We start from the raw sequence: 23,938 nt of genomic DNA, 5'->3' as shown, positions 1-23,938 counted from the left end.
GCAGTTGACTGGCTAGTCAGGAACGCGGTGGTGGCTCATGGCTCCACCGGAGCGGTGTTTGTCACATCTTGACTGGTTGAGCGGTCAGCAGAAAAGAGAGTGAAATATGAGAAACAGGAAGTGACGTAGGTAGGTCGCTCTTCTGAGTTAAAGGGCGACAATTGATTTAGGCTGAGAGTGTTCAACTCCCACAAAATGAAGAGAAAAATGCCGGCTGAGTTCAGACAAAAAGTCTTAAAAAATCAAGTCAGGTCTTGTCTAGAGGAAAAGAAAAAAGTGCAAAAGTTAAGAAAAAAGAAGAAAAGGGACATTGCAAACAACAATTTGCTTGTTACTCAGAAAACATTCAAAGGGAAAAGGAAAATGTATAATCTTCAATGGGGCAGCAAGAAGTGCCTTCTCTGATGAGAAAAAAGTTTTCGTTCGACTAACTATAGTCGAAACTACATCAGGTCAAGTAATGCTTTTTCCCCAAGTAAAAGCCGACAAGTATGAGTAAAAGAAAATTGAAGAAGATGCAGATTTATTTTTTTAAAAAAAAGAAGAAAATCCAGCAAGACATTTATTTTTATGCTATCGCAAACAGAAATGACAATTCTTCTCTCTAAAAAAGATTCTGTATAAATTATCCTTGCTTCTAAAAAAAAACTATTCTTACCTAAAAGTAAGTTTTGCTACTTAACTTTTTATCTTTGAATTCTATTCTTTCTCTCTCCTGAACTGTTACTAGAACGTTTAAGGTTCGCCAAAAGGGACATTTTTGGCAGTCAACATACAGTCTTTAATATGGTTAAAAGGTGAACTTCAGACTTTATTTTTTTTCTCCCTCCCATTTCAATTAATTTTTTCCTTTTTTAAATAAAAGTTTATAAGTATTTGAAATGTTTTTTCCTCTTCTTTCTCCTTGACTTACTTGTAAATGGTTATATGGAATTGGTTTTTACAGGTTCTAGTATTTAAATACGTCTAATTTGGTTGTTACTAAGTTAAATTCGGACACATGAAAGGATGTGCAAAATGTCTATTTGTTCACATGTTTATGTGTGTTAAAATAAAATTAAATCCCTTTAGTTTTCTCTACATCTTCAGTCTGAATTAGTATAGCACAGAGGATAGAGCATTTCTTTAACTAGCAGAACCCATATCCCAACGTTGCCTGGGAAAATTAAAGAAACTAAGGATTACAATTCTAGAAGTAAATTGACTGTAAAAAAAACAGAAAGATTCTCATCACTCAAAATGCTATACTTTTAACGACAATATTAGAAATATTTATAAAAGTTTTATGATGAGGTAGAGGATACTGATTTTTTTAAAATGTGATTCAGATTGTAAACATTCACATTCATACCTAATCCATGTTAAAAATAATGCACAAATTAAATGAAATTAAAGTTTAATGAATGCTGATCATGCTGTGATTATGATAGACATCACTCTAAACTCTCGACCTCAAGTTGAAGCACCATTGCTCAAAACAACAATGTACTAAAATAAGGCTGACTAGGACGCCATTAGAGATCACATCTAAGATACCCTGTGTGAAAATATCTTTTCTCTTTCTGCAGAACAGTGCACAAATGAGACCACTGAATAGCATATGTTCCCACATGGAAGTTCTATAGCAAACCCTACTCTCCCCAATGGTTTACTTCTACTTGTGCATACAGCAGATTTATCAAGCATGTCCAGTACAAACAGACTAAAGTTTATAGAAGCTAGAAGTAATTGTCAGAAAGAAGTAGTGACAGCTAAGAGCAAATATACTGAAATCACCAGAAGATGCATTAAAGCACAGAAATTAGGAACTTATGATTTCTGGAAAATCTTCAACAGTTTAGTAAATAATGAACAATCAGCAATTTCCCTACTATCCAACAATGAGATTGTTTGCACGGCAACCGTGAAAGCTAACATGCTTGCCCATCAGTTTGCTTTAACCTCTACTTTGGACCCAGTAAACCACTCCCTCCTTGATTTTTCACTGCGGATACCTCTTCTCAAGTACATGATGTCATAAAAAATTTAGACATCTCAAAAGTAGGTGAACCTGATCTCATCCCAGATGTACTATTCACCAAATGCTTGACTGAGGTTTCTCCAGTTCGCTCCAAACTCTTCAACAAATGCCTTAACGAATCATGCTTTTCTGACTGCTGAAAAACTGCTTCTGTGGTAGCAGTTTATAAGAATTCTAACGAAAGAACTGACTCATTAAATTATTGCCGCATTAGCCTCCTCCCTCTTTTTGCCAAAATATTTGAATCCATAATTAATCAAGCTCATCCACCAGCTTACAGTTGCTAAACTTCTATCCCACCATCAATATGGATTTAAGCAAGCCTGTTCTTCTGTAGATATTCTAACTGTAATCTCTGAACATATATACCATGCACTGGATAAGACAGGGGAGGGGAAGGCAGTAGCCCTAGATATATCTAAGGCTTTTGACAGGGTATAGCATGATGGTCTTCTCATGAAAGTCAGATCATATAGTATTACTAGACGAATACTTAACATAATTAAATCCTTCTTAAATACGAGAAGAATCCAGGTTGTCTTCAATGATCGTACATGTGAGCAATACGATATAAATACGGGTGTACCTCAGGGGTCGAACCTAATGTTCCTGACATTCATAATATCTTTTCTTTCATCCGTCTGTGTGTCAAACTTTCTTTCTTTTCTATCTTTCTTTCAGTAGGCGTCTCTCACAACTAGCTAATCATGGTTCATTATTTTTTAAATGCACAGACTTAAAAAATCTTTTGTATTTGTCTCATTTTCAGCTACAAAACCATACACATGCAAAATAGTTTTTCTTTTTTTTTGTTTTTCATTTAGAAATTCACATCACTTGTCTCATAGTTTCCTTTCATATGAGAACAGTCAACATTTTCAAAGAGAACCCGGAAAGTTTTAATTCATCTTCATCTTTCAACATGATCCATCGTCAGCATCTCTATTGGTTTTAGACCTTTCTAATTCATTTGCTCTTTAAAGATAGTTATTGTCATTTCATGACAGACACTGGTGAGCACAATTGTTTTTAGGCTGGTATCGTTGTATTGAAGAATGCATATCTATTTTTTAAACGTGATATTCCAATTAAATGTAACTTTATACAGTATAATAATAATAGTAATAATAGATAATAATAATAATAATAATAATAGATAATAGTAATAATAATAATAATAGATAATAGTAGTAGTAATAATAATAGTAGTAGTAATAATAATAGTAATAATAATAGTAATAATAATAGTAATAGTAATAATAATAGTAATAATAATAATAATAATAATAGATAATAGTAATAATAATAGTAGTAATAATAATAATAATAGTAATAATAATAATAATAGATAATAGTAGTAGTAATAATAATAGTAGTAGTAATAATAATAGTAATAATAATAGTAATAATAATAGTAATAGTAATAATAATAGTAATAATAATAATAATAATAATAGATAATAGTAATAATAATAGTAGTAATAATAATAATAATAGTAATAATAATAGTAATAATTATAATAGTAATAGTAATAATAATAGTAATAATAGTAGTCTTCTTGGCAGTACTTCACAAATGAAGATTCTATCAAGGGGGTTGTCTACATCAACTGCAGGCACGCTTGTGACTGATGAGCCCGATGCGGGACAAGCAGGTTTGGCCACAGTGGCTGCAGTCAAAAGTCATGTCAGGTGTGGCTGCTGAGGCTTCCTGAATCTTTCTCCTGCAGCGCTTCTCCCACAGATCTCAAAGGAGGTGACAGCCTGGTGGACAGTACGTCTCCAGGTATCATGGTCAGCAACAAGAGCAGACCACTGGAGGTGGGCAATGTGGCAGTCACCGAGGGACTTCTTCAGAGTCTTTATATCTTTTCTTCAGTGCCCCTCTGTCATGACGGCCAGTAGAGAGTTCGCCATATAGGACTATCTTGGGCAGGCGATGATCGTCCATTCTGGAGACGTGCCTGACCCAGCATAGCTGTGACCTCAGCAGCATGGCCTCGTTGCTAGTGATTTCCGCCCACTCGATGACCTCAACATTGGTGACATAGTCACTCCAGTGGATGTTGGGAATGGTGCGGAGAGCTGGTTGGTGAAGAACTTCCGTCTTTTCAAGCTGACCTCAAGTCTGAAGAGCTGGGCAGCTCCTGCGAAGCAGGATGTTAGGCGCTTTCGATGTGGGCAACAAGGGAAACGCCGTCGGCAAAGAGGAGGTCTCAGATCAGTTGCTCGAAGGTCTTTGTGTGGTGTGACATGCCCCTTCTGAGGTTACCTTTATTACCCGATCGTGATAAGTTAATTTAAAAAAAAAAAAATAATTCTCTCAGGTTGCGTGGAAGGATGCAAGGAGCTACGCACCAGTCCGTATTTAATTGACTTCTTCTATCAAAAAGAGCATTTTAAATGGGGATAACAATTATCTGCCCTTCTCGACTTAAAGACAAACTATAGGCTTGTGTGTTTTATAAAATAGATATCAGATGAATAGATAGATTTATTTAGCAATCGGCTGTTCTGTCGCTGTAAGAAATGCTAGGTCGGAGAAGTTTCCACATATATTTTTAACATGAAAAGATAATCAATTCAACATGTACATATATATTCTTTTTTATTTTAATGAACAAAATCAAAGAACGAATAGGTCATATATACAAATTTCAAAAGATGATAATATATGTATATAAGTTCATAAGTCTCTCTTCTCTTTTTCCTTTCTCTTTTTTTTTTTGAGCTCCCAATAACAAAAAGAACAAGATGAATTCACAACCAAAATAACTTACAGAGTTGCTCCCCTTTATGTCATTTTGAAGACAAATTTATAACAAAAATAATTTACAGGGTTATGCCCCTTACACCAATATTCTCTTTTATTTTATTTCTTTGTTTATATTTCTCCTTTTTCCCTTTTATTATTTTTCTCTTTTCTTTCAGGCGATATTTTTTTTTATCAAACTCTAGCGAGATTTCTGAGTTGTTGATATTTAATAGTTTCTCTCACCTTGGTTCGATATATATATATATTTATGACTGACAAATGAGAAGAGTAAAAGATAAACCAACATTTAGTTTACGCTGGTTGACAACAAATATGTTTTTCCTTTTCATATTTCTCGTGGTGTTGTCTTTTTTTATCAGCAGAGTTGCATAGACGTCTATCCTTCTTAAAAAAAATCTTTTCTGCAACTGACTTGCGTTTCAAATTCTTAACGGTTAACTTTCTTTGAAAGAAACGCTGATCACATTTTTCTGAATTTTAAATATATCAGCGTTTTCCTTTTCTTTTTTTTTCATCGCTGTTGCCATCATTGTCATGGTAACAGTTCACTTGGTCATTTTAATTCCTTCATGCCTTGGAATTATAACCATTAAATTTATTTATGTTTATTAATACGATATTGGCATATCTCACTATCGTCATAGTAGGCTTGCAGTCTTTGGAGGTAAAACAGACTGCCATTGAGGCAATAACGAATGTAGACAGCATTATCATCGTCAAGGTTTTTTGTCACCTGCTTGAGCATCCTGCTGAAGAAGATGCTGGACAGAGTCGGTGCGAGAACGCATCTCTGTTTTACACCATTGACAATGAAGAAGGGTTCTGAGAGGTTGTTATTTACTCTGACCTGACTGCTTTGGTTCTCATGCAACTGAACTATCATGCTGAGGAGCTTTGGGGAGGCAACCGAGGCAGTCCAAAATCAACCAAAGACCCTTCCTGCTCACTGTATCAAATGCCTTGATCAGGTCCACAAACGTTAGGAAGAGTTCCCTGTTTTGTTCACGACACTTCTCTTGCAGTTGTCTGAGGATGAAGACCATGTCTGTGCTACCCCTGTTTGCTCTAAAATCACATTGCATTTCTGGGAGGTGGTCTTCTGCGATGGAAGGTATCAGTCTGTTTAGGAGCAAACGGGCAAGGATTTTACCTGCGATGGAGAGCAGGGTGATCCCCTGATAGTTAGAGCAGACTAACATTTCGCCCTTGTTTTTGTACAAGGTAACAATGACTGCATCACGGAGGTCCTGTGGGAGTTCTCGTTGCTCCCAACAACAGACAAGGAGCTCGTGGAGTCTGCAGGATGGCTGTTTTCAGTTGATCCCAGAGTCGCTCTGGTGTGGAAACTTCCTTTGGGCCACTGACGTTTTTAAGCTTGGACTGCAAGCCTGCCTAGAAGACAGCTCTCACTTCAGCTGATTGTAGTTTGCTAAGCTTGTACGTTTTCCTGGGTGGCCCTCCCTTCTTGGTTTAGGTTTGAAGTGCAGCCGGATTTTGCAACGCACTAGGCGGTGGTCAGTATGGCATGCTGCATTCGGCATCACTCGAGTGTATAGGACATCTCTGCGGTCTCTTTGGCGTACTAGAATGTAATCCATGAGATACCAATGTCTGGACCGAGGATGCCTCCAGGTTGTCTTAAGTCTGTCTTTTTGCTGGAAGATGGTGTTCCATGCAAAACTCCAGCACAAAACGCTCATTTTCGTTGCAGTTGCCAATGCCATATCCGGCACCATGTTCCTGAAGGCTACCAACCCCAGTGAAGCAAACCTCGCTAAGTGCAGTGATGTCGATATCCAGCCTGGACAGCTCAAGTGCAATCAGAGCAGAGCGACGCTCAGGTCTGTTTTGTCGTCTTTGTCTAGCACAGTTCTGATGTTCCAACATGCCAGTTTCAGTGCTTTTGCATTCTTACAGGTGGGCACATACCTTCCTTTCTTTATAGTATTTTGACCGCATTGGGAAATGCCCGTTGACCACCGCAAGCCAACTAGGGGTGACGGAAACAAGCTTTTGTTAGGCCACATTTTCTAGGCACCTCTTCTTGTGGAGCAAGCAGTGCTGTCCCGAGATAAGGCTGCTTGATCATTCAGGGTGCTGCCGAGTGATGTTGTCGTCTCCAGGGTCAACATGTGGTGACCAACATCCTGAACCGCCTGTATACAGGATTTGGAACTGCGGCTTCCAGTGATCATCTTCCACCTGCCGTTTTCGCCCCATTCCCATTGCTACAGAACTTGGTAAAATTGGTGGCAAGTGGACGTGGATGTGTCCTTCAAGCCTGTGCAGTGGATGTTTATGGTGAAGTGCAGTGTGCACGGTACTGGTTGTAGTACTTACCAACAAAACAAATGCCACATGTTTGTGCTTTGTGTAGGCATGCGCGACAACAAAACTTGGGTTTTTATAAGCGGAAGTCTCAAGTTTGTCAGGAATCTCCGGGCGCATGCGCAAGAGGAGGGATTGAGACAGTGGTATAAAAGGCAGGTCAAGTGAGAAGGTTGTGGTTGTTGTCATTGGACGTTATAGTGATGCGTGCGTTAGCAGTTGATTAAGAAGTTGTTCTTTTTGTGTCAAGTCGCGCACATCGGTGAAGGTGAAGGTCATAAGCTATTTCGGCAATTTCGTTTTGTCTCTTTTCCTGGACAACTATGGCTGGGGCAAAGTTTGATTTAAAACTGATACCCGAATTCGACGGATCCACTTCTGTTGTCGACTGGGTCGAAAGGGTTGAGCTGACCTGCAACCTCTGAAGTAAAGGGGGTGCATACCGTGATTCCCCTGAGATTGGCTGGAGCCGCCCTGAGTGTATATCAGCAACTTAGTGCCGTGGAGAAGGCTGATGTTACCTCTATAAAAAATGCTTTATACAAGGCATTTGCCATGGATCCCTGCACGGCCTATGAAACATTTGCCTCTAGGAAGCTCATGCCAGGAGAAACCATGGACGTCTTCTTCGCGGAGCTGAAGAAACTTGCAGTTCTATTTGGCAATGGAGTGTCAGAGCAAACACTGGCGTATGCGTTTGTGGCTGGCCTTCCCACCTATGTTAAGCAACTGTTGAGGGCTTCCACCAACGTATCTGTAACGCCCATGGAACATTTGTTGGGACGCGCTCGAGCCATTATCAGAGATGAGGAGGACCTGAGTGAACCGGTTGTAATGATGGCGGAGGCAGTCAAGACTAATGCTGAAAAGAGTTCCAGTTTGAGACCCACGACCAATGGGAGATGTTTCTGCTGTGGCCAGCGAGGCCATTTCGCAAGAAGTTGTACGAACAAGGGGCGCCCATGCTGTTTTCAATATGGTAGTTATGGACATTTATCCCAAAATTGTGCGGGAAATGCATCAGGGGGCAGAACGTCAGCGCCACCCTGTTCCCCGGACAAGATTTAATTGAGGCGCAACCGACAATAAATGTGTACGTGGACCAAGTGCCTTCTTCAGCTCTTCTCGATTCCGGGTGCTCACACACCATCATGAGTGCCAAGTTGTGTCGAAACTGGACAAAGCAGAACATCAAAGTAACCACAATAGGTGGCAATACGCAAGCTTTCTCTGGAGCCGGAACTGTCAAAGTCTACACAGACTCTGGTGTGGCCGCAGACATTAATGTGCTGGTGATGCGAGGGGATTTGCTGGGATTCGATGTACTGTTGGGATATGATGTTATTAAGGCGCTGGGGAAAGTTGTTATTGGAAGAGGTGGGACTGTGCGGTTCTTGGAAACCCCAGTGTGTGCTGCAGTTCACATTGATCGGCCTGATTTTAAGGTGGACTACGACCATCACCAAAAAGCATGGACTGCATCGTGGAAGTGGACAGAAGAACTCAAGAATAGCATTGCAGAATACTCGATAACCGACAAGGCCCGTAATGAATACGAGAAGGAGCTTGAGGCATGGATCCAGGATGGATGGCTGAACCCTACCCCAACAAGCTGGGACCACCCAAGGGTCTGATTCCCTTAATGGCGGTAGTCCAGCATAACAAATCAAAAGTTTGTCCGGTGCTGGACTATCGTGAACTCAATAGATACATTGAGACGTACACTGTTGATGCTGACGTGTGCGCCAGCAAGCTGAGAGAATGGCGCCAGAAGGGCTCCAATGTGTCTATAGTAGACTTGCGGAAGGCTTATTTGCAGGTGCGAGTGGATGAGACATTGTGGCCGTTCCAGACAGTGTGGTTCAGGGGTCAGAGATACTGCCTTACACGACTTGGCTTTGGGCTGGATATGGCACCGCAAATCATGAAGACCATTGTAAATGCAGTGTTGTCCCAGGAAAAGACCATTGAGGACGCAACATCGGCCTATATTGACGATGTGTACATCAATGAAGATATACAATCTGCGTCGCACGTCAGAGAAAAGTTAGCTCAATTCGGGTTGGAGTGCAAGGATCCCGAACGTCTGAGGGATGGAGCATGGGTATTAGGATTGGACGTCTGCGGGAAAGACGGTACCTTATGATGGAGGCGTGGCAGTGAGATTCCAAACATCCCTGATGTTATTATGCGGCGGACTATTTTTGCCTTGTGTGGGAAACTTATTGGTCACTTACCAGCGTGTGGCTGGATCCAAGCAGCTGTGGGCGTCATCAAACGCAGGGCAAGTTTAGTAACTACAGGTTGGGATGATGTATCTGATGATACTCTTCTAACTCTGATGACGACAGAAACCCTAGAGAGAGTTGACAAGGAGGACCCTACCCGTGGAGAATGGTGTGTTGATGGGGACACTATGAATGTGTGGGTTGATGCTAGTTCTTTGGCATTGGGAGTGTTATTGGAGCAACGTGGAAACATAATTGAAGAAGCGTGCTAGCTGCGACCAGTGAATGATGCTCAACACATCAACCTGGCGGAACTGGATGCTGTTGTGAAGGGTTTAAATCTGGCACTGCAATGGCAGTCAAAGAAGTTGCACTTGTACACGGATTCTCTCTGCGTCTACCACTGGGTGTCCGACACTCTTTCAGGGACGAACGAGAGTCCGCACTAAGGCAGCCAGTGAGATGTTAATCCGGCGGAGGCTAAACACCCTGAAGAGTCAGGTATTGGAGTATGACCTGTCGGTGAGTGTAACGCTCGTGGCATCACACTGTAATCGTGCAGACCAATTAACCCGTGTGCCTCACAAATGGTATGAAGCTGTGAAGACAGGTGTGGAGTTCGCTGCTCGATCTTGCGCAGTTGGCGCGATTAGCTCAAGCCAAATACAAAGAATTCATGTGCAGAATGGACATCCAGGTATCAAAAGAACTCTGTATTTTGCGATGCGTGTGGACCCAGCATGACAAGGGCAGATGTCAGGCAGATCATCAAGCACTGTGAGGCATGCCAGTCTTTCGATCCTGCACCTGAGCAATGGCAGAAGGGGCGATTGGAGGTTGAGCATGTGTGGCAACGAGTAGCGATGGATATTACCCATTACAGTGGTAAGCCCTTTCTAACCCTTATCGACTGTGAACCCACTCGTTTTGTGGTGTGGCGGCAAATAACCAGGCAGGACTCAGCGAATGTTGTCCGCCAACTGTCATCTATCTTTTCTGAGCGAGGTGCGCCAGAAGAGATATTGACGGACAACGATGCTGCTTTTGTAGCCACCAAGTTCGGCAGTTGTTGAAGGAGTGGGGTGTCCGACTATTACTGCGATGTGCTCATGTGCCATCAGGGAATGGCATCGCTGAGAGGAGCCATCGCAGCATCAAGAGAATTGCTGCCAGAAAGCAATGCACCATTACGGAGGCCACGTATTGGTATAACATCACACCAAAGGATGGGAAGACACTAACAACAGCACCGGCCAATGCCATACACACATACCGTGTTAGGATAAAGGGCATTGACACTGTCCAGTCAATTGACGAGGAAAGTCATGACAAATACAAGGTAGGGGATCCAGTTTGGGTAAGACCCCCTGGAAACCAGTGCACCACCAAGTTCAAGCGAGGACGAATATCTGGAGTGGTCAGCCAGCAGTCGGTCCTTGTTGATGGAACCCCACGCCATGTGCGCGATCTTCACCCAGCTAGTGAAGTACAGAGAGCGATGAATCATCAGATGATGAGCTGCTGATAAGTGAGGTCACCGAGCAAGAGAGTGGTAGTTGTAGTTCGTCTGATCAGGCAGGATCAGAACCAGAACCAGAACCACACCCAGAACCAGTACTAGAACCTGAATCCGAGATTGTAAATACCACCCTTCACAGAAGCCAGCGAACTAAGAGGCCACCCCTGGAGTGCACTCTATGTGATCATCAGATCAGGGGGGAGTGTAGTACTTACCAACAAAACAAACGCCCACGTGTTTGTGCCTTGTGTAGGCATGCACGACAACAAAACTTGGGTTTTTATAAGCGGAAGTCTCGAGTTTGTCAGGAATCTCCGGGCGCATGCGCAAGAGGAGGGATTGAGAGAGTGGTATAAAAGGCAGGTCGAGTGAGAAGGTTGTTGTTGTTGTCATTGGATGTTACAGTGACGCGTGCGTTAGCAGTTGATTAAGAAGTTGTTTTTTTTGTGTCAAGTCGCGCACCTCGGTGAAGGTGAAGGTCATACTGCTCCCATCCTTTACACCCATAGCTCATCCGTCATGGCCCATATATGTAAATAAAGAAAGCATGTAAACATGGCTTCCAGTAGTTTTTTACAAAAACAAGGAGTCTGATTTGGTAAGAGGAACATTAGTACATCAGTAAGCGGTTTTCGACTGACACCAGTTTGAGCAGCCTATGTTTCTTATTTGCCAAATACGGATAAAAACAATAAAAAAACATGTAGTATTAATAGCAACACAAATAATAATAATGATAATAATAAAAATAGCAGTAACTTTAAATTTAGGCAATGTATGAAATTTATATGGTAACATATGGAGTCACACGTCGTACTGCATTTGTTGATATGAAGAATGTGGATAAAGCTTTTGCACAATTTATTTGGCAGCTTTGAATTTGACAACATTGCTCGCACTGTTTCCTTTAATGTCCGGTTTATTCTGTCAACTAATCCACTTTGCTCTGTTGTTTACGGAACAGTATATTCATGTTGTATATCTCTCTTCTTTAAATTTTATTGAAGTATACTCCACGTTATTATCAGTATGAAGAGTCTTAACATTTTGTCTAGTGAATTTCTCCATCAACTTCTTGAAAATATCTCTCTTGTCTTTAAGCATGTATATTCACACAAATGTCAATTTATCGATAATTATATCAAAATATTTAGCTCTACCAAGCGATTTTGCCTCTATCTTTTCACAAACATCACTAAACACAATTTTGAGGAGTTGGGTGACTTGTCTTCTGACAAATTTTGAAAATAAGGAGTAATGATGTTTTCCATTCAAGCATGACTTAGAAAAGTTTATAATCTTAATAATAGATCATCGTTAAGATCAATTACTGGTTGGCCTCTTACTAATTTCAGCAAATTATTTGTTCTAAGGTGGCTAAAGCGTCTATACCACTTTTTTGTGTTACTACCCGAGCATGTAGTTGCTGCATCGGTACTTCCTGTCCTATACTGCAGTATAGTTAGTATATGTTCCCAAATTTTGAACTTGTAGCTACTATTTTCTGTTTCTCGTCCAGAAGTTGAAAACTTGACTCAATAAATATGACTTTCCATATTCTTTTCCTCAGCTACATGCAATTTTTGTAACTTATTGAATTTCTTCATATCATAAGACATATGACATGTTGCTCCAGAGTCCACCATCCACTTAGTCTTTTTATCATTAGGCAACAACACATGATGTACAAAAAGTACAACCATGTAGTTGTTAAGTCATCCTGCATTTTCTTAGTGAACAAAAGTCATTCGAGAACATCCTGACTTGCTTCAAGTGCTGTCACCAACATATTATAGAAATTTGGAAGAGTAGCTATAGATGTACAATTCTATTGTCCTCATCAATTAAATCACCACTGACTTCAAATATTTCCATCATTGTTTTGATGTATTCATGAACAGAATCGACCTCTTTTAATTTAAAGGAATATAATTTTCTTTTCAATGCTAATTTATTAGCTCTCATTTTGTGGGGAGTTGGGAGAATAAAACAAAATCAATAGAAGGATGAATTAGAAAGAAAATGAATTGTTTTCACCATTTTGTTGTTTTATTCTAGTGATGCCTTAGCTGTTTTTTGTTCTATTTTGTTTTGTTTGAGGAATTGCCTTATATTTTCAGTTGTTCTGGTTCTTTCTGGAAATGTGCATCTGGTGGTTGTTGCCTTCTGCAGAGGTGATTCTGATCGCTGAGTACAAGATGTGAACTTATATGTAGTATTTTAGAGAGTTAATCAAATTGTTACTGCACCAGATGTGAATTCTTGCATATGTGTAGCATCTGCTGTATCCTACAGATTTGATCCGTAATAACATAAGATTCTACTTTCAAACAAAACTACAAATTTAGTTTAAAACCAGTAGCAAAGTTTTATTTTTTGAGGTTACAATGATACTTCTTTGCCAAATGACATTTCAATCAGAACTCTGAGCTCGATTGAGTCAAAACATAAGCCCAACAAATATAAACAGCCAATCAGTTTTGGACTCTAATGGTTGCCTGTCTCTGAGAACCACAGAAACTCAACTGATCTCCTCTGCTCAACCTGCTGAAATGTATACCTACTTGTGTCATTTTTGATAGACTACTTAAAAATCATAGGCCAGTTTATTTATGGAATTAAATACTTACTCTCCACGGAGTCTTGTATCTGGAGAGGTATGAATTTTTCCAAGTTTCAAGTGGCTCATAATAACAGCATGGAATCTTGTATCCAAGAAGACATTACTATTTCAAAGGTCAGCCCATTTCTTAAATGGTTTGTTAGTTAAATATTTCTCCTATTGCACACATGTCGTCCACATGTATTACAACTATGCAGCAGTTCACCAGAACAACAGAAAGCTAAGTTATGTGAGTAAAGTTATCAATCTGTGCTGCAACTCATTGGCCAAACAGCTGAAAAATCGACTTCTCACTTATGAGCAGTTTGTTTGGATTTTAACACATTTTTCACCAGTTGAGTAAGCAACAGTTGAATGAAATTTGTTCTTGAAGTCATTGGTTTATGTTTTGTTTCAATCTTTTCAGAATGTCCAAATAGTGAATCTGGCAGAGGATGTGTGAACTCCTGTCATTGTGAAGACAACAAAAAATGTAATAAAAACAAATGGTAGATGCAGTGATGGGAAATGTGCAGCAGAATACGATGTAGATGTTAATGGTTAATAATAAAATATTGAAATCGAATTATTTAAAAATTAATATTTTACACACTTTTCATTTTAGATTTACAATTCAATATATTTAATTCAATATATTTCTATTCAACCTGTATTTGTGTTGATGGGTAACCCTAAACATGAAGTTTTGTAAAAGAAAAATTGAGAAAACAAAACTTTATAACAAAACATTTTTATATTACAGTTTTATTAGCATATAAAGTTATTTTCAAGCAGTAAATGTTCATTTATGCAAACTAGTTTTAGTAAAAAAAAGTTGAGTAAATAATCAAATGTTCATTGTGTGAATAGTATGCATGTTAAGTGTTGGGATATTATGTTGAACAAAAATGGCGGTAGTAAATCAGATCGGCAAAGAATTAATGCAGTCACGATCTTGAGTGTTGAGTAATTCTTAATAAAAAAGATGGCGGTGAAGAATTAATGCAGTCATGATTCAGTTGTTTTAAGACGGAGGTTGACAACGAACTAAATTGCATCCAAATTCGATATTTTTTTTAATAAAGTAAGAGGCTTCTAGTTGTTTGATTGTCCTAACTGTAAGTTATAAGTAAGATCATTGGAATCATTGGGGTTATACCCTCATAAATCAAAAACATTTATGCATATGTAAATTATACACGTATGTGAGTATTTGGCAGCATAGCATTGTGTATGTGTGTTGGTTTACCTTATTTTTATTAATATGTGTATAGATTTGCATAGCAATTCATTTCTGATTGATTGGCTCATGCTAGTGTGCAAGAATGTGTGCATGGATTGAAAAGGTCTGTATGTAAGTCATCGAAGATTCCTTTGCGACTTGTTTGCCCTGGGCAAAGTCATGGGGCGGGGGTGAAGCTGCATCCTTCAATCATTTGGTACGGGTTGTTAGTGTAGTATTTTTTTTAGGTTTTAGTTGTTTATTTTCTCACTAAGTTTCTAAGTTTGCATTGGCTTATTATTAGTTTGGTGTAAAAACAATATCGTTTTCTCACACATGTTACTTTTATATATGATTTCTGAATTCATTCATTGACATATATATATATATATATATATATATATATATATATATATATATATATATAGCCATGTTATATATCATTTAGAAGTGTGTTTTTTGCTCTATCGAATCGTGTTATTCATTACCGTTCTCAATCTCTTCATTCACTTTTTTTTTTTGCAGGCTTTTCAACAGCATGGACAAAATTCAAATCCGCACAATCTTCTTAAACTAGGCTGAAAAGCTGCCGAGACAGCTCATGATATCAATGATGCATTTAGCCCAGGAACCACTAACGAATGTGTGGTACAACAGAGGTTCAAGAACTTTTGCAATGGTGACAAGAGCCTCGAAGATGAAGATGGTCATGGCCGGCTGACTGCGGTTGATAACGAACATTTGAAAGCCTTAATTGAAGCCAATCCTCACAAAACCACACAAGAAGTTGCTGTTGAACTCGAGGTCGACCACTCAACAGTTGTTCGCCATTTAAAGCAAATAGAGAAGTCAAAAAAGTTGGATAAATGGGTGCCACATGAATTGAACAATAATCCAAAAAAATTGTTGTTTTAAGGTGTCTTCTACACCTCTTTCTGTGCAACAAAAATGACCCATTTCTCGAGCGAATTGTAATGTGTGGTGATAACCGGCGATGTTTGGCACAGTGGTTGCCGGAGAAGCTCTACAACACTTCTCGAAGCCGAAATTGCATCAAAAAAAGGTTATGGTGAATGTTTGGTGGTCTGCAGTCGGTCTCCTCCATCACAGCTTCTTGAATCTGGGCAAAATGATTACAGCGAAGAAGTACTGCCAACAAATTGATGAAATGCACCAGAAGCTCTAACGTATGTGCCCAAATATGAAGGGATCAATTCTCCTCCATGACAACGCTTACCCATATGTTGTGCAGAAGCTAAATGAATTGGGCTACGAAACTCTGCCTCATGTGACAAATTCACCAGACCTCTCGCCCACCGATTATCACTTTTTCAAGTATCTTGACAACTTCCTGCAGAGAAAATTCTTCTAAAGCCGAGATGATGCCGAATCGGCCTTCAATGACTTCATTGCTTCCAGAACTCCGGATTTCTATGCTAATAGGATAAATAAACGTGTTTCTCATTGTGTCGATTCTAATGGTTCTTATTTTGATTAATAAAGTTTATTATGAAAAGAGTTATGATCTTTTGAAGTTGAACGTCAAAAAACGACATTATTTTTCCACCAACCTAGTACATTTACATAGATTGTTACTTTTTAGGGTTTGAAACGATTTTCATTGGTTGAAAATAATTTGAGTTAACATGTTCCTGTGAAAACCAACTTACCTTTATAAGTAGAGGAAAGCGAACTTCAATGAAGCAGAGAAAGAAAGAGAGTAACTTGTTCATGCCATTTGGTGTTTAGCATTCGTTGAAATCACTTCACAGTCCAGTCGCTACACATTCTTCACGAGATGAGCAAACAATAGCTGAAAGATTCTGCTAGCAAATTTGTTCTTGATAACTGAAGTCATTGGTTATGTTTTCTTTTTAATCTTTTCAGAATGTCCAGATGGTAAATTTGGCAGTGGATGTACGAAGTACTGTCATTGTGAAGACAAAACAAAATGTAGTAAAATAAATGGGATATGCAGTGATGGGAAATGTGCAGCAGGATACAAGGGAGATAACTGCCAACAAGGTAAGCAAATTTATTGAATTATATTTAAAGAATAATTGAAATGTATAATAAAATATTGTGAAGTAAAAATGATTAGAAGTAGGTTTTATTAAAATTTTCAAATAATTTGAATGAAGAAAATATTGAAAAAAAATGAACAAAAAATTATGCTTTAAAATATTGAAATCCACTCATTAAAAAAAATACTTTTCATTTTTGATTTTAGATTTCCAATTTAACATATTTAATTTAACTTATATTCAACCTGTTATTGTGTTGATGGATAGATGATCACTGGTGGAAAAAAAACTAATTAAAATGTCAATTTTAATTACATAAAAATATATGAGTTAAAAGTTTAAAGTAGAAGAATTTTGCTTAACTTTTTTAACCTTGGATGTGTAGTGGAGTTGATATATAAAATCAACTGCCTACTACCTCTGGTGGTGTTAACCATTCTCAAAGGGAAAAGCACCACTGCCTTATATACTTGGCTCATAGTGTTAGTAGGATGATGGTTTACACTAAATAAATCAGCACAAATTAAGGAACACTTGGTTCTAAACAAATATGCTGAACTAATCCATGTCATCAACTATTCTGATAAGTTTTTTCAGCCAATCATTGATGATATTCCTTGAATAAAACGTCATTTCACTTGTTAACCAATTTTTGTCTTATGCGGATATCATGGATTCAGTTATTTTCATCTCTCATTTAGTTTTGTTTGTTGATTCTATTGATTTTTAAAAACCAAATAGATCCAGGTTCTTTCCCAGTGTGACATAATCCAATCCTGACTTTTGATTCAAATGATTCCTAAGTAAAATTGAAAACAGAAAACTATCAGGAATTGACAAGAAAGTTCTTATGTTTTTTCATGTTGAACTCTTAAGGGAGAAAAAAAGTGGAGATTCTCTCTCTCAGAAATGTTTGCCCAGACCATCACTGATGCTAGTTTCTGTATTCTGAAAACCTTTCCTGCATTATCATTTGTTTGGAATCAAGTGTTCATTGGTTTGTGCTGATTTTATTTTGTGCAGACTATTTAATATCTTGATTGTTTTGTTAAGACTTTAAAAATCATTTATAGAAATTCTTTATTAAAAGATTGAGTTATTTCCCTTTATGTTGTAATCTATCAAGTTATAAATGAATTGAGATATAGTGTAGTGGGTACAGACACGGTTTAGGGTTCAAGTTTTTGTCAGAGGTACTGTATCACATTTACTACTACTCTTGGGAAAGGTATGAATCCCTCCAGCTTCAGATTAAATAGTAGAATAGACTAGACTCTCAAGCCTTGGTGGTGCAACTGTGAATATATTCTTCTTGTTGGTGATCCTGTCGACTTTTAAAGATCTGATTGTTCCTGGTTTCTTCCTGGTTTAGTTTCTGGAAGCAGCAGTGGCAGTTGATGTGGTTATTGTGTATTGACTCTTGATTGAACAAAATTTTCAATCAGCCATTTTCTTTCAGCAAATTCTAGCATGTATTATAAAAACTCGTTTTTTTCTTTCTCTTTGTCCTGGTATTTTTTGTTCTTCTTTAATTTATATGAGTATGTTCTTAAAAGCTAATTCTGCCTTCTGGTCAAAGGCCCATGACAGACAAACAAGAGACTTTCATGAACTGCTAAATACAACAAAACTGTGTATACAAGTACAATCTAAAACACACACTTAAGCAAAAGGTTTCTGAAGTGATATGAAAGTAATACCTGTGAAGAATTTGTTGCACAGCATGAACTGATTATTTGCTATTTCATGTTGAAGAAAGCTCATGAGTTAAAGAGAAAGTTTATCCCTAGTAAAAAGATGTTGAGATTGAATGAAGAACACGTGAAAAATATTTGGGGTATTCAGCTACAGAAAGTAGGGAATGTGAAATGTGAGTAGTGGGTTATTTCACTATGAAGGAAGCAAAAAAAAATTACAAAGTGACGACCAAAAGTCAAGTAGCAAAGACAAATATGGATATTGTTGGAAAGAAGTGCATTCGAAATGACAGTGAACTGTTGGCAGGAAATGAACAAGAACAATTCTTGGATATGCCATTATGAGAAATTGTTGAACACAGTTATTTTTATTTATTTTTTTGCAAGGAGAGTAGGGGGGGGTTCACAGCTTATTAAGGCCTGAAGGCCACTTGAGGATAAGGATTAATGAGTGTGCGTTAGTCAATGGGACAATAGTGTTGATATAATTTATTTAAGGGGATGGCTCAGCAGGAACTTGTTTACATTGGACTTGAAGATGACCATATTGAAGTTAGCTGAAAAGCAGGCCAGCTGAACAGAGTTCAGAAATTATAGAAAAGAAGCTTATTTCATGGAATTTGCATTTAGATTTAGGTGTAGATGGAGAGTGGGAGAAATTGTTGATAGTAGTTGTAGCTGGACGAGTGTTTGTGTGAAAGTTTGGCAAGTAGCTTAAAGCTCAAATGAGCACTTGCTATGAAAATAACGATAGAGCAGAGTCAGGTTAGCAAAGTCTCTTCTGCAAGGAAGAGGAAAGAGTATCACCTACCAGGATTCAAAGCCAGTTTTGAATTCTATCAAAGCAGGATAGGGAGTTTCGAGCAACTCCTCTCCAGATGTAGCAACAGCACTCCATCCTAGGATGTACTTGGCTATTATACACATAGAGGATTGCATCAGCAGTGATATATATACTGGAATGATCCAACCATTCTTCTGGCAACTTCAGCAATGGATTTGAGATATGAGTTCCATGTCATCAGTTGCAAATCTTGTCAAAGCATGATACTTCCCCAAGACGAGAAACCATTTATTTCAATTGAAGTCTGATGGGGGTCAGAGCATTGATAGTAGAAATGGTAAAGCTTGGTTTTAGATGAATTAAAATTAACCTGCCACCTTTTCCCCCATTGCATCATGTGCTGAAGATTAGAAGAGAGAGAATTAGAGAGAACTTGGTCATTACCAGCTGTTGAAGTCTTGCCGTAGATGGTTTTGTTATCTGCATGATTATCTACAAATGATATAAGAATGTGATTTTGGATGTCATTGATGAAGATCAGAAAAAGTTAGGCCCTGGATGGAACCCATAAGGATGACAGTGTTAATACTGTAAGCTTTTGATTTCTGCCCATCGACACCTACTCTTATAAGTCTGTCAGAGAGAAAGAATTTAAGAACTGAGAGGATATTTTCAACAATTCCATAGCTGGAAATCTTTTGAAGTAGACCTTTATGCCATATTCTATCAAAAGTCTTTGATATATTAAGAGCTATTGCTATAAAAACAAAGTCTTCATCGAGAGATTCACTAATCCTATGTGATATTACAGTTAGCACATCAGTTGTAGCTCTAGCAGAATGGAAACCATATTGCATGTCAGTGAGTAGGTTATTTCTGATGAGGTGGTTGACCAATTCTCTGTTTAACACAGATTCCATCAACTTACTTACGATGCACAAGAGACTGATTTGTCTGTACTGAGAAAGAGATGACTGATCTCCTGAATTTTTAAATACAGGGCATATTGATGAGGTTTTCCAGAGTGTTGGGAAGCATTTCTTCTTAAGACAACGCTTAAGTATGGGAACTAGTTTTGGTTGAAGCCTTTTGAGCACTATAATTGGAATGTTATCAGAGCCAGTTGCTTTACTGGAGTCAAGGCTTTTAATAAGATATTTGTATGTCACATAGCTTGTTTTCAGTCACAGAAGGAAATATGGGGTAGGGTGGGATACGCTGCCCTGATCACAAAAGGTAGAATTTGCTGTAAAGTTTTTAGAAAAGAGTTTGATTTTGTCAGAAATATTACTCATTGTATGCAAGGACTGAGAGACAAAACAGGAGAAGTAAGAGTTATGGTGCTGCTGAGAACACAGCCATAATGTATTTTCTACTCTCCATTAAAAAAATAAAAAAATAGAATAACGAACTATTGTACTTGATATTAGTTCAAACTGGCTTTTTTAAGGGAAACAATGACAATAGGTTGCCCTTCCAGTAAGAGTTAAAAGAGAAAAAAATGGATATTTATCTGAATTTTGTTATATAATTGTATTTGTATATATAGAAATGATTTACCTCAAATTCAACATCTGTACTCAATGTTTGTTTTCTTGCTCTGTTCGTCATAAAAACAAGAAGGTCCCTGGTAGTTGTAAACTGTAATTTGTGTTCCTTTTACACGTGTTGACGTGTAAGTAACAAAACCAGAGATAAGGAGCCCACAAATTTAGAGTTTACTGCTGCTGATAGAACATGGCTTCCAACATTTGTTGAGTCATAGGAAAATATACCAGATTCAGTCAAGAAATACTAGTTTTCACATGTCGAGCATAGGTATACATGTGGCTAAATTTTAATACATTTAGCTAATAGTTAATATAGTTAATAACAACGATAATTAATTAATAATAACGATCGTAGTCAACATAAAACTGGATAAGATTTTAATAGTCATAAGCAAGTTTACAATTTTATTTTTTAAATTAAACATTTACAACATAAGATCAAGGAAAAACAAAGTAAAATATAGAAATTAGTAGGATATAAAAGTTAGTAGGATAAAAAAAAATTAAATTTATATTAAGATACGAAAAAAATGTGAGAGACATGCATGCATCTTGGGAATTCCACATTCAATCAAGGCAGTAGAAGCAATACAGATCGCTCTTAACATAGATTGTCTTGGAAAAATGAATGATGATCTGATATATTTTTGAAGGCAGGAACTGAATGTGTGCAGCAAATGTTGTGGAGACGAAGTAGGTTTTTGACTAGGAACAAAGTGTAGTATCTGTTCTCGTATTACACTTCATCTTTTCTGTTGTCAGTCAGTGAATAAGAAATCTTTCTTGACTTGGGGAATTTAAAATTTTTGTTCCAATTTGGTTCCCCTATTTGGGAAGCTACACTTTTATCATTAAAAACCAACCTTGTGAGAGGCAAGTAAATGGGAACACAGACATCAAAGTAATGACAGGCTTCAAAGACAAAATAATTGGTTACAAAGATCATACAATTGTCATTCTCGTGTTTATAATTTCAACAGAAACCTGACATGCAGCATCTGCCAATCTCATATTTTGCAGAATGTGTTAAATTTTTCCAAATTTGGGGCAAATTGTCAAACAAACAGGGTGTAAAAATCGTCAAACAAACAGGGTGTAAAAATCGTCAAACAAACAGGGTGTAAAAATCGTCAAACAAACAGGGTGTAAAAATCGTCAAACAAACAGGGTGTAAAAATCGTCAAACAAGCAGGGTGTAAAAATCGTCAAACAAGCAGGGTGTAAAAATCGTCAAACAAACAGGGTGTAAAAATCGTCAAACAAACAGGGTGTAAAAATCGTCAAACAAACAGGGTGTAAAAATCGTCAAACAAACAGGGTGTAAAAATCGTCAAACAAGCAGGGTGTAAAAATCGTCAAACAAGCAGGGTGTAAAAATCGTCAAACAAGCAGGGTGTAAAAATCGTCAAACAAGCAGGGTGTAAAAATCGTCAAACAAGCAGGGTGTAAAAATCGTCAAACAAACAGGGTGTAAAAATGAAACCAAGCTACTTTCTTGTTTCACTTTTACTTGGTAAAGCATAGAAAACTAACTCTGCAAATCATGACAGCTTCCACCTTTTTGCCACTACTTCAAGTAGTAGCTTCAAAGTACAGAGCTATTGTTTTGGGTACAAGAGCTGCGGTGCCTGTAATTCCAAGGAAATACCTGGACAATGTCATTGTATACCAAACTAATATCTCCATGGTTGATTACACAAGGAATAAGTTGATTCAATAAAATGCACAATCATTGCCTCTAATTATCAACATCACAATATACCCAGATGATACGTCTGACACGACAGTACAAACAATTATGGAAAATATCTCGGCCTAATTTCCCCGCATCATATCTGTAATGCAACAAAACCTACTCAATGGCCATGTATTGCTTTTCAAACAACATTTGAATATTCATTTCTTCTTCTTCCTTCTTGATCACTCCTTATGTTGAACATTTCTGACTTTTATTAAGCTTTTCACAAATACTTGCCACTGTCACACTCATGTCACACTCATGTCACACTCATGTCAATAAGCTTGTTCAAGACTAAAGCATGCACACTTATGTCTTGCTGTAGAAAACCCCACATTTACATTCATCACGCCCAAAATAACTTAGCATGGCAAGAAATATTTACAAAATGATAGCATACACTATAAACTCACTTCACTAAAACCAACATGGCGTTGACTAATACATGCTGTAATCAAGTCTGCAATTCATGTACACTAATAAACACTAACTTGTTTAGTTTATTTTCATCACAGTCCACATTCAACTCAGTTGCAACATCTTTCTTTGAGATTTTTCAGAGTTTTTATTCAAGACACAAAGGTAATCTAATTCGACTGTTTGAATCCACTTGAGAATGCTTTTCTCTTTTTGAGTCAAACTGAATGCACGTGTGACTTAAACATGACTTATTGAAATAAAGTCTTATTTATAAAAATTATGTAAAAAAAAATTGATTTACACGAATGTTTTTTGTTTTTTTTGAAAACAAATCAACCATATTAATGAATTAAGATGTTTTTATTGCATCTTCACCCCAAACAAGGCACAATGCCACTTTGATGTCGGGGACTACTATCTGGGACATAATTTATAGGGGTACTGTGTGGGAAGCCAAGCAGCAACATGTTTATTTACATTGCACTTGAACTTCTGCATGTCAGTACAGTCGGGGAAACCGGAACCCAGAAGGAAATTTCAAAGTCTAACAGTCCTAGAGAAGAAACTATTATGGTAGAAGGCTTTCTTACTTCGCGAAATTCAGTTTTTCTGGATTTAAACTACTTCTTTTTAACTTGAGAGTCACCAATTATCAGGGCCCGAATGCTACTCGAGGATCATGGTTAAAGAATGTAAGATGTTAGTGGAATAATTGTTAATGGTGTAAATTGGGTAGAATTTGATTATCTATGGGGATGGCTCAACAAGAATTTGTTTACATTGGATTTGAAGCCTACCATGTTGTATTCATCTGGGAAGCAGGCCAGCAGAACAGTGTTCCACAGGCTAAAGAAGCTGAGAAAGAAGCTTTGTTCATGGAATCTGCATTTAGATTTAGGTACAGATAGAGAATGGAGGAAATTATATATAGTGGTTGTAGCTAGTTAAGTGTTTTTTTATGAAAGTTTGGCAAGGGAGTACCATAGATTGGAGTTCAGGAGCACTTGCCATGAAAATAGCGATAGAGCAG

At 37.7% G+C, this 23,938-nt stretch overlaps 1 protein-coding gene across 4 annotated transcripts in view; it reads left to right on the top strand.

The window, feature by feature from the left end:
* LOC145248990 (uncharacterized) overlaps positions 1-23,938 on the top strand; it is a 351,345-nt gene that overhangs the window by 150,319 nt on the left and 177,088 nt on the right. For 3 of the 4 annotated variants that reach the window (XM_080110828.1, XM_080110829.1, XM_080110831.1), the window contains one exon: positions 16,583-16,720. The exons of the other annotated variant lie outside the window; for it this stretch is intronic. In XM_080110828.1, coding sequence (XP_079966954.1) covers positions 16,583-16,720 — 138 coding nt within the window. The remainder of the gene's footprint in view (positions 1-16,582; positions 16,721-23,938) is intronic. 4 annotated transcript variants of the gene reach the window in all.

This window comes from Euprymna scolopes, chromosome 27 (assembly GCF_053919585.1).
Source record: "Euprymna scolopes isolate OS-2025 chromosome 27, ASM5391958v1, whole genome shotgun sequence".
Lineage (NCBI taxonomy): Eukaryota > Metazoa > Mollusca > Cephalopoda > Sepiida > Sepiolidae > Euprymna > Euprymna scolopes.
The sequence above is the reverse complement of the archived record's forward strand: the minus strand, read 5'-3'. Positions and strand labels throughout refer to the sequence as shown.